General features: G+C 38.0%; 1 protein-coding gene and 2 non-coding genes across 3 annotated transcripts; all 3 read right to left on the reverse strand.

Moving 5' to 3' along the window:
- Positions 1-1,560: 1,560 nt before the first annotated feature.
- On the reverse strand, positions 1,561-1,633 carry TRNAR-UCG. The gene has a single exon. It is a non-coding gene; the product is annotated as a tRNA-Arg (tRNA).
- Positions 1,634-7,041: 5,408 nt separating this feature from the next.
- TRNAT-UGU lies at positions 7,042-7,115 on the reverse strand. Its single transcript has one exon. It is a non-coding gene; the product is annotated as a tRNA-Thr (tRNA).
- A 1,551-nt stretch (positions 7,116-8,666) lies between these two features.
- ZBED9 (zinc finger BED-type containing 9) lies at positions 8,667-10,968 on the reverse strand. The gene has a single exon (XM_044928244.1). The coding sequence runs from the start codon at positions 10,868-10,870 to the stop codon at positions 8,954-8,956; it is 1,917 nt and encodes a 638-aa protein (XP_044784179.1). The 5' UTR covers positions 10,871-10,968; the 3' UTR covers positions 8,667-8,953.
- Between the last annotated feature and the right edge of the window lie 172 nt (positions 10,969-11,140).

Genomic DNA, 11,140 nt, shown 5'->3' on the forward strand with positions numbered 1-11,140 from the left:
TTCTGAAGGAGATCAGCCCAGGATTTCTTTGGAAGGAATGATGCTAAATCTGAAACTCCAGTACTTTGGCCACCTCATGCGAAGAGTTGACTCATTGGAAAAGACTCTGATGCTGGGAGGGATTGGGGGCAAGAGGAGAAGGGGACGACAGAGCATGAGATGGCTGGATGGCATCACTGACTGGATGGACGTGAGTCTGAGTGAACTCCAGGAGTTGGTGATGGACAGGGAGGCCTGGCGTGCTGCGATTCATGGGGTTGCAAAGAGTTGGACACGACTGAGCGACTGATCTGATCTGATCTGATTACCCTGATGCTAAAGTCAAACAAAGACATCACGAGATAAGAAAACTACAGACCAATATCTCTTATAAACATGGACATAAAAATTCTCAACAAAATACTAACAAACAAAATCCAGCAACAGATGAACATATTACAAAAGGGCCTGAGGAAACATTTGAGGATGGTGTCTGTGTTCATTATCTCTTTTGTAGTGGTGGTTTTATGAGTTATACATATGTCAAACTATAAGTTTAAATACATGCAGTTTAATAAAATTATGCCTCGATAAAGCTGTTTAAGAAAAAAATCATTACAGCATTCGGCATGAGCAGTTGTGGATTTTTTTTTCTTTCTTTCTCTCTTTCCTATACTGTGGAAGAGCTGTGTCTGGTTAGACTTATTTCTTAAGTTCGTAGTAAACGGAAGGACATGTAATTTTCTCAGTAGGAAGACTTGACAACTAATTCAAAATATTTCATAGTTTAAGACCATTTAAAATTTCAATTCCTACTTGAATCTAATTTGAACCGTCATATTGCTATATGAATGTGTCCATTACACCTAAATATTCAAATGTATTTGACCACGTTCTTTCCACTTGTGCAGAAGCTGCTCCCTCTTCATTATAATTTGCCTGACTGGTCTCTTCTCGTGGTTCCAGGTTTCTGTTTTAACCCTGGCTCCTCAGATACTGCTTAATGTTCAACTAATTCATCCCGCAATGTGTGGGAGAACCCACAGCTGGTCTCTGAGACCCTATAGAAAGACGGTGCGCCTCTCAGGTGGCATCCACGTGAAACCAGGAGCCAGCTGCTCTAAAACGTGGCAAGTTTTCCTGTCGAAAGGGGGCGCCATTTAAACTGACTTCCAAAAAGCAAATCTCAACATTTTCAGCGTCAAAGTACAGAGCGGCACCTGAAAACCAACGGAAGAGTCGTACGCTAAAATAAGAGACGTCCAGACACTGCCGGAAGAGGAGAGCAGAATTCCTTGACATTCGTGCCTTGTGGCACCCACCTCACTCACTGGGTCCACCCAACCCCCTGGAAGAGGCTCCAAAAGACCAGGGCTGGCGCTCTTCGCAATCCCAACACCTGCGTGCCTGCCTGACCAAGGACTCCTATAGTACAAAAGGCTCGATGGAGAGGGCTGGCGCCGACCCCATTTACTGAACCGCTTATACCCACAGGGAGATCTCTGATGCTATAATTTGGGATTTGAGAGCTGGGACGGCGATATCTGGGTAAAGGTAGCAGGAGTGTGAAAAAGGAAACCACAACCACGAAGGGATTCGAACCCTCAATCTTCTGATCCGAAGTCAGACGCCTTATCCATTAGGCCACGTGGTCCTCCGCTCTTACGATGAAGGAAAATATTACAAGTATTGAGAATCTGGGCTATTCTTGTTACTGTAACTCATGAAAAGATGCCTTTCCCATCAATTTTATTTAAAAGGTGGTGTCATTGGTACAAAACCCAAGTAACTTCTTTTAAGAAGTTATGGTTAGAGACTAGGGCAAAATGGAAATTCCGCTTTTCTCCAAACTCCTACCCTTAGCCTGACACCAAATTTCTTTTCTGAACAAAATTTTACACTTGCATTGTAATGCCTCTTCAGTCGGTTGATTAACCTGTTTAAAAAAAAAAAAAGAAGAAGAAGCAAAACAGGATTGAAATGTCTTTTGTAATCACGGCTACAAAGGCTCGATTTACCTTCAGAATGAAGACAAAGTCAAAATTAATACCCTATGGGAATAAGTGAAAATTACAACAAAAAAAGACCGCTCCTGGCATCCTCTCAGCTGGGCGCCCAATCCTGCCAAGACGCCTTCAATTAGGATTGAATTGAGAAGCGTCTTCCTAGGCCTAGCCCTTCTTGGAAACCACGAAGAACAGGCCCACTGAGTACCCTCCAGGGACACGTTAGTAAAAACCCCAACGACTGTACTTACTGAGCAATTAGAAAATGTCCCTCCTCTTGTGCAGCCACTGAGTTGCGGGGTGGTGTGACTGAGAGAGAAGGAACCATTCTTCAGGTTAGAAAGGTTGGATTTTGAGTCAGCCTGTTGTAGTTGTCTGTTTGCTTTCCAGCTCATTTCCCACAGCCACTCTCATCTCAGCGGATCTCGATCCCCCACTAGTGATGGTGCGGGCGAGGAAAACACACGGGTGGTGGGAAGGTGCGCGGGAGGCCTGGAGGAGTTACTCACACCGCCTACTTTGGACCCTATTCCTGAGGGTGCGGCGGGCACGGTGAAAGCAACCCAGCTGGAATCTGAGGCTTTTGGGGGGCCTCATTCCCCATTATTAGGAACTGCGAGGGCCTGATTTTGGTCTTCATCCAACCTGTCTTCTCAGAGCATTCCGGCTCCCAGCCCCGAAAAGTTGAAGTTACATAGATTTTTCACAATTTAGAGATGCTGGAGAAACAGCGGTTTCTCAAAAGCTTCTGAGCACCCTGAAGAGGCTGCTCTCTTTTGCTTGCTTTCCAGGAAAGCACCACCCCGGTTCTCTGGGCCACAGCAGGTCAAAGTGACAGACTGTCTGGGGTCTGTCCTTAACCCAGCCTTCAGTAAGCATTCCAAGAACTGAAATCTAAAAGATGAGAAAGGTTAGCAAAAAATAAAATTAAAAGCAAAAGAAGAGTATATCCAAAAGGTGGATCAGAATGTGCAAAAGTGTAAGAAATTTTGCCCAATTAATTTGAAGTTTTAAATGAAATCGTAACAAAAAATCAATTAAATTTCACTAAAGAAAAAATAGCAAATATGAAGTCCCAAACCATTAAATTAAACCATAAATACTCAAAAAATTTTCCCACAGAGAAAACTCCAAACCCAGATATTTTAATCTGAAAGTTCTATAAAACATTACAGGGAAAATAATATCAGTTGGACACAAATACTTTCAAATATAGTAACAGAGGGAAGCCTCTCCATCTCATTTTATAAGCCTACTTTCATCCTAATTAAATCAAAGCCAGGAAACATGAAGAAATTAAAGGGAAAATGTTTACCTCAGTACAGGCAGAAAGAGCATTTAATAAATTTCCGTGTCCACTAATGAAACAACAATCTGGAAATAGAAGGAAAGTTTTTTAACCTGATTTTTAAAATACAAAAATAATCTGCAGAAAACATAATACTGCTGCTACTGCTAAGTCACTTCAGTTGTGTCCGACTCTGTGCAACCCCATAGACGGCAGCCCACCAGGCTTCCCTGGGATTCTCCAGGCAAGAACACTGGAGTGGGTTGCCATTTCCTTCGCCAATGCGTGAAAGTGAAGTTGCTTAGTTGTGTCCGACTCTAGCGACCCCATGGACTGCAGCCTACCAGGCTCCTCCATCCATGGGATTTTCTAGGCAAAAGTACTGGAGTGGGGTGCCATTGCCTTCTCTAAGAAAACATAATACTTAAAGGCAAAAAATTCAAAACATTCTGTTTGAAGTTAGGAACACATAAAGTAAACCAGAAATTACCACTTGTATTCTCTTCCAGAAAAGACCCTGATGCTGGGAAAGATTGAAAGCAGGAGAAGGGGACAGAAGATGAGATGATTGGATGGCATCACCAACTGGATGGACATGAGTTTGAATAACTTCTGGGAGTTGGTGATGGACAGGGAAGCCTGGTGTGCTGCAGTCCATGGGGTCGCAAAGAGTTGGACACGACTGAGGGACTGAACTGAACTGAACTGATTCTCTACTAGACAAAAGGAAAGCAAAAAAAAAAAAGCTGTGATGACTAGAAAGGAAGAAACAGAACTGACTTTGTTTTTAACAGATCATGTTGGCAATCTACTGCAGTATTCTTGCCTGGAGAATCCCATGGACAGAGGAGCCTGGTGGGCTACAGTCCATGGGATCACAGTTAGACACAACTCAGTGACTGAACACACACACATACATATGCTTATGTACAAGATCAAACAGAAAAATTATTATAAATAGTGTCAGAGTTTTACCACATTTTCATGACAGCTATAAAAATTTAGTTATATGCAATAAAGAAATATCTAGAAATCACACAAAATGAGATATTATGATAATATTTCATTAATAAGGAAACATTCCAAAACAAATACAACATGGTTTCATCTATAGAAACTACAAACTAAGCATATTAAATAATCTATCGTGTTAAATACATATATTAGTAGTAAAGCTTAAAAGCAAGGGACTGAATAGGAGGGAGGCTCTAGAGGGAAGGGATATATGTATACTTAAAGCTGATTCATGTTGTTGTACAGCAGAAGCTAATACAAAATTGTAAAGCAATTACATCCAACTAAAAAAAAAAAAAAAAGAACTAAGGACTCAGTCATGTGCATGAGAAATCTTGGGAATAAATTATCCAGTCCAGTCAGAGGGCTGCATCCAGTTCCTGGCTGAAAAATTATCTGCAATCCCATGAGAGACCTCCAAGCCAGTACCACCCAGCTAAGCTGCTTCTAGATTTCTGATGCACAAAAATTGCTTGAGAATAAATGTTTATTGCTGTTTTAAGGTTTTTTTAAAAAAAAGGCAAGGGAATGATAATCACAAGCATTAATATAGTAGTTATCTCAAGTGAGAGAGAGATGTAAAGTGGAGTGGGGCAAATGGAACTTACAAAATAAAGGCAATGTTCTCTTTCTTAATTGGTGGCTTTGTTTTTCTTTTTAAATTATTTTTACTTGAAATGTAACAAACATGCAGGAAAGTGTACAAACAGAAGCATATACAGAATACTTACATTTATGTAGATGTATCTCTGAATATATATGTATGTGAGTGAAAGTCACTCACCAGAATACTGGAGTGGGTAGCTGTTCCCCTCCCCAAGGGGATCTTCCCAACCCAGGCCTCGAACCCAGGCCTCCTGCATTGCGGGTGGATTCTTTACCAGCTGAGCCACCAGGGAAGCCCATATGTATGTATATATAAATGTGTATATCACTGAATATTTACAAAGAGAACATGTCTATGAACTCTCACTCAGATCTTTTGTTCCAATTTATTGCCACTATTTCTATCAAATTGAATCAAAAATTAAGTTTTGTCACCTAGGTTGTCTGTGTCAAGAAATACCAGAAGCCCCTCTCATGTGCCTCCTAACTACTTTCTTCTTAAGGGTAATCACATTTTGGACTCTGATATCATCTACTAGCTTTGCACATTTTAAATAACATATAAATAGAATTTTACAATATGTACTGTCATGTCTGGCTACTTTTCTGCAGCACTATGAGGTTCATCCATATTGTTGCATTCAATGATGTTATTTGTATTTATATATATAGTCATACATATATATAATCCTATTGTATTAATATGCCACAATTTATCCATTCTAGTGATGGATATATGAGTTATTTTCAGTTTGTGAAAATTGTGAATAGGACTGTTACGAACACTTTTGTATATGCTTTTCTGTGGACTTGTACACAGATTTCTATTGAAAACTGTAGTTAAGAAATTGACCCCATTTTTTATATTTGCTGACAGCTTTCAAGACCCATCACTCTCACATCTAAGCCAGCCCATAAGTGCTTAAGCTCCCTCAGAGGGAAGATCAACCCATGCTAGTCCTGGTTCTCACTTAGGAATCTTCACTCCCCTCTCCCCTCCACAGCCTGCCCCCTTTCCCTGTAAAAACCAAAGCCCATCACCCCTCCTTGCTCTTATTTCTGGACTTACCTCAGAGCCTCTCCTAGTCTCCCCAGAAAACTTCATTATGTGAAAGATAAATGTTTTCATATCTCCCGGGTACATATGTAGCATTATCGATCTCGCCAATTTGAATCCTTTGGGTATGGCAACCATTTCATTTCAGCTGAATGATTGCAAGATAGATGTGCACTCATGAGTGGACTTACAGAGTCACAGCAAGTGACTTTACTACACTTTTTTTGGCAAGTGGCATATATGATTTCCACATATCTGTAATTACTTGTAAGAGAAATGGGCAACTGAAAATGGGAAAAAATAAAATATGACAAACTAGATAAAAAGATAGATGAAAAACAATTATCCATAACCAAACAAACTTGTCTGGTGAATGCAAGATTCTTTCAACTCTATTTCAATGCTATAGAAATGCTAGTGCCAGCTGGGCTAATGAAAAAAAATGTTGATTCAGGTTTTCTTTTGTTTACAGAAATTTTATTTTTTTAATTGAAGTATAATTGACCTACAGATCTATGTTAGTTCCAGTTGCACAATATGGTGATTTGATATTTCTATTACAAAATAATTACCATGATAACTCGAGTTACCAAAGATATTACTATAATATATGTGTATATATATATATATATATTTTTTTTTTTTTACTGCTTTCCTCATGCTGTACATTTTATCTTCATGACTGATTTATTTTGTAACTGGAATTTTGTGCCTCTTAATCTCCCTCACCTATTTCACTCATCCCTCCACGCCCCTCCCCTCTGACAACCACAGTCAATCCATGTTGCCCGAAACTGTGAGAATGTGCGTATTCAACACCTCTCTGACCCTTCCCGGGATGGTGACAACCATCCCATAATGGAGGTGAAGCAGGTTTATTTATTTCCCCAGAAAATGACCTTCGCCAGTTCATTTGCCCTTTTGTGACGGGAAGAAGAGGGTTGCAGAGATTTAAGATCATTCTTAGGGTTCTGCCTTTTTCGGGATCTGAAGGAGGCAGCTGGGTGGTACTGTAGTACTGAATCAGAACAGAACAGAACTGTAGTACTGAAATCTTCATCCTTTCTCAGGAACAAAGAGGCGTGCAAAATAGGCCCTACTGGGATTCGAACCCAGGATCTCCTGTTTACAAGACAGGCGCTTTAACCAACTAAGCCATAGAGCCAGACAAGGAACAACCTCCGAAAGAAACTTTAAATCAATTTTCTTTGTTACTTGGAAAAATATCCAGATCTTTTCCAGTCTTACTTATATACAGGTTGTACCCATTTCAGTGACTGAAGAAAGGGCTTGACAATGTGATGATTACTATGCCTCAGAGAGACATAGAAGTTAAAATGAGGCCACAGACACCACATCCGAGTCCTGAATTTGCGTAAAAATATTCTAATACATTATATTTCCATAGCACTTTGGAATTACCAAAATTTGCCTCTCTAAACATCAAAAGCAACCCCCAATACTGAGCATATTATCATTCCTATTTTATATTCAACTCCAAAAACGTTTAAGGACTTGTTCAAGTTTGCACAGATAGCGAAGAAGTGGAGTTAAGACGAACTCATTTTCTCATGCTAATTCATTAGCATCTGAGTCACCAGGAAAGCCCTCTGATGCTAATTCAACCACATTGTCAGCACAGCATTTTCTCATGCTGCAGAAAGAAACAACCCCAAGAATCATAGCAGCTTAAGTAACACACCCTGCTCCTGCTATTTGTCTTCCGTGACTCCGCCCAGGATGAGGGAGCCATCTCTACCTGAAACATTGATGGTCTCTTGACAAACGAAGAAAAAAAAATATGGCAAATAAAGAACTGTTTCTTTGTGCCCAAAAGTACCATGTCAATTCTGCTCACATTTATTATCCAGAGTGAAATAAGTCAAATCTGGTATCTGTGGAGTGAGGCAGTACAATCATATCCCAGGAAGAGGCAGTAAATACTTTTGAAAATTATAATTTTTCACAACTACCGTCTCATATAGTCTCATTTGTGAAACTCAGAACTTTTTTCTTTTTAAAAATTTATTTGTCCATTTCTTCCTCATCTGTGTTGAAAATGTTCAGTTTTGTGGCTTTTAAGTTTTTAGTTTGGGAAACATGAGTATCAGTTCGTAAAGATAAGCTGGGCTAATGTGGGCACTGTAGAAATTCAGTCAATATAATCTATCATTGCTATGTATTTGGGATGGGGAGTAGGAGAAAAGATGAAAGATGAAACCAGTTAGTTAAGAAGAGTAAGAACAAGGTAGTTCTTGACAGCAGCTGTACACCCATATACACTCATCTGAGACTGTGATTGACTACTTTGCATATGGCTAATAGTAAACACTATTAATAGTGAACACTACCACAATAGAAGATAGAACACTTCATCACCCCCCAGAATTCTCTCCGCGATATCTCACTTTTACTACTGTATTCAACTACTGTTGAATAAACATGATACATTTTATTCTGTGAAAGGATATTTAGGTTTTTTCCCACTGAATTTTTATAAGCATTTGATGGTTTTCCCCCACTTTACCCACTTAAACACTGCATCTAAACATGCACCTACAAAACAAACATCATCAACTTCCAACCAAACCACCCAAGATCAGTTTTACAAATTTAACATCTTACTGACACCCACCCTTGCATTCAAATTCTAATTCTACCCCTTGAATTCACTTCACTGATCAAGTCTGCCATTTCAAAGAAATTATTCCCGATCTTGAAGTCATTCTTTAACTTTAATAAATTAATAAAAAACAATAATAAAAATGCATACAATATACAAGACCAAAAATTTTAATGTTCGAATGAACAGATTTAAAATTACATCCTAATAACTATAACAAATTTGACAGGGAAAATAAGAGAAGTATAAAAAGTGTACACTTTAATATACTATGGGCAATTTATACACAGAATTGCTAATTTAATAAAAACTTTTCATAGTTCCATAATGCCTATATGTATACTTTGAATTAACACATTATAAATCAGTATTTAAATTTTTTAATGTGATAAGTGAGCTTGCTTCTTGCTCGTTAATTTGTCTAATCTAGGTTGGATTGATGACAATGCTACTCTCAAGGGATAATGTATATTTAAACTGTTTCTATGTTTTGTTTTAATAACACTTAAGGTAGAGAACCCAGTCTCACAGAGGTATGTTGAGGGGAACAGAAGAAGAGATTTTAAAGCAATCTCAGCAAGCTCAGGATATTCATTTTTAACTTTTATCCAAAATGAAGCAAGTGATGCTGTATTTTCAAAATTCATTTTCAATCCTTCATCAGTAGCCAGCTTCAACAACTTATCCTGTAGGATTATAGTTAAATTTAAATTATCTTTTGATGAAAGAAATGGATTTTGTATCCATGAATTTCCTATGCGTGGATCTTCTTTTGAAGGAAAGTACAATTCAAAACAATCTAACAAATTTGTAAGATGTTCACTGACAACTTTTTGTAGATGTGCAATATCAAGATCATTACCTACTTCATTGATAACTGTTGTTAAATTATGGAACATGTCATAACAATCTGTAGAAACTCTTTTTTTCCAAGCTTTTAACTTTTGTTTTTGTCCTTCAATCTTATCTGCCATTGAAAAACATGTTGCATTTTTTCCTTGCATGCAAACATTAAGATCATTAAAAATACTGAAGATATCAGATAAATAAGCAAGTTTGGCAATCCAATTCACATCTTTGAAAAGTTGGGACCAAACTGGCTTCTTGCTTTGCAGAAATACTAAGAGTTCATTTCGTATTTCAAACAGTCTTGATAGAACTTTTCCCCAGGATAACCACCGTATTTCAGCATGCAATAACAGTTGCTTATGATCAGCTTCCATATTATCACACAATAAAGAAAATAATCTTGAATTTAATGCATTAGATTTTACATAATTCACAATTTTTACTATGTCAGTAAGCACACTATTCAGTTCAGCTGATATTTTTTTCATAGCAAGACTTTCTCGATGAATGAAGCAATGTGTTATTTTACATTCTGGTGCAAGTTCTCTAATCTGGTTAATCACTTCAGAATGTTTTCCTGTCATTGAAGCTGCACCATCAGAACACACTCCTACACAAAACTTAAATTCCAAACCACATTTGTTGACAACATAATTCTTCAGAGCTTCATACAGTTCTGAGCTAGTTGTGTTTGTTGGTAAAGAGGCTGAAAAAAAGAATTCTTCCTTTATATCATCATCATGTTCAAACCTCACATATACTAAAAGAATTATCATGTTAGCAATATCTCTGCACTCATCAAGTTGCAATGAAAAATACTTGGCTAGTTTTATTTGTTCTATGAGTTGGTCTTCCATATCATTCGCCAGTTCCTGAATACGTCGAGCTATGGTGTCATTGGAAAGTGGTACTTGAGCTACCTTCTTTGCTGCAGATTCACCCAACATTTCTAAGCAAACTTCTTTGATGCAGTCCTTCACTAGTGTCTCAGCAATTGTGTATGGTGTTTTAGACTTTGCAACCGGAAGCGCTACTTTATAAGAAGCCCTCAAAGCACTAATGTTTATGTGAGAAACATTGAACACATGCTTTGGTTGGTTTTTCAATTCATTACTCTTTCTTTCAAAGAATTCTTTTGGTTGTGAACTTATTTCTTTATGTTTTGAATATAGATGCCGCTTAAGTTTTGATGGTTTCATCGCTTCATTAGCCAGTACATCTCCACAAATAATACACTGTGGTTTCAGCACTTCACCATCAATTATGGCTATGAAACCAAACTCAATATATGAGGGATCATACTTCCGAGTAAAGCTAGTATGAACTCTTTTGGTTTTCACTCCCTCAAGATGACTTCCATTGTTACCATTTCTCTTGCTACTATTGCCATATTCAGAATAGGTGTGTCTTTTCTTCACAAAAAAGTCCAGTGAAGCTTGTTTTGTCATCTGCAAATTAGAATTAAAAATAAGCAATACAAATTTTACTTTCCTCTTTATTAATAATGTTAAACTAAAAATTAAAAACTAGGCTTGCATCATCAAAAAATCTACAAATAATAAAAGCTGGAAAGATATGGAGAAAAAGGAATCTTCTTCTACACTGTTGGTAGGAATGTAAATTGGTACAGCCACTATGGAGAACAGTATGGAAGTGCATCAAAAAGCAAAAAATAGAGTTATTGTATGATCCTGCAATCTCACTCCTGGGCATATATT

This window comes from Bubalus bubalis, chromosome 2, assembly GCF_019923935.1.
Source record: "Bubalus bubalis isolate 160015118507 breed Murrah chromosome 2, NDDB_SH_1, whole genome shotgun sequence".
Classification (NCBI taxonomy): Eukaryota; Metazoa; Chordata; class Mammalia; order Artiodactyla; family Bovidae; genus Bubalus; species Bubalus bubalis.

Coding starts and splice junctions, on each gene's coding strand:
- ZBED9 (XM_044928244.1), bottom strand. CDS start 10,870: ATGACAAAACAAGCTTCACTGGACTTTTTTGTGAAGAAAAGACACACC.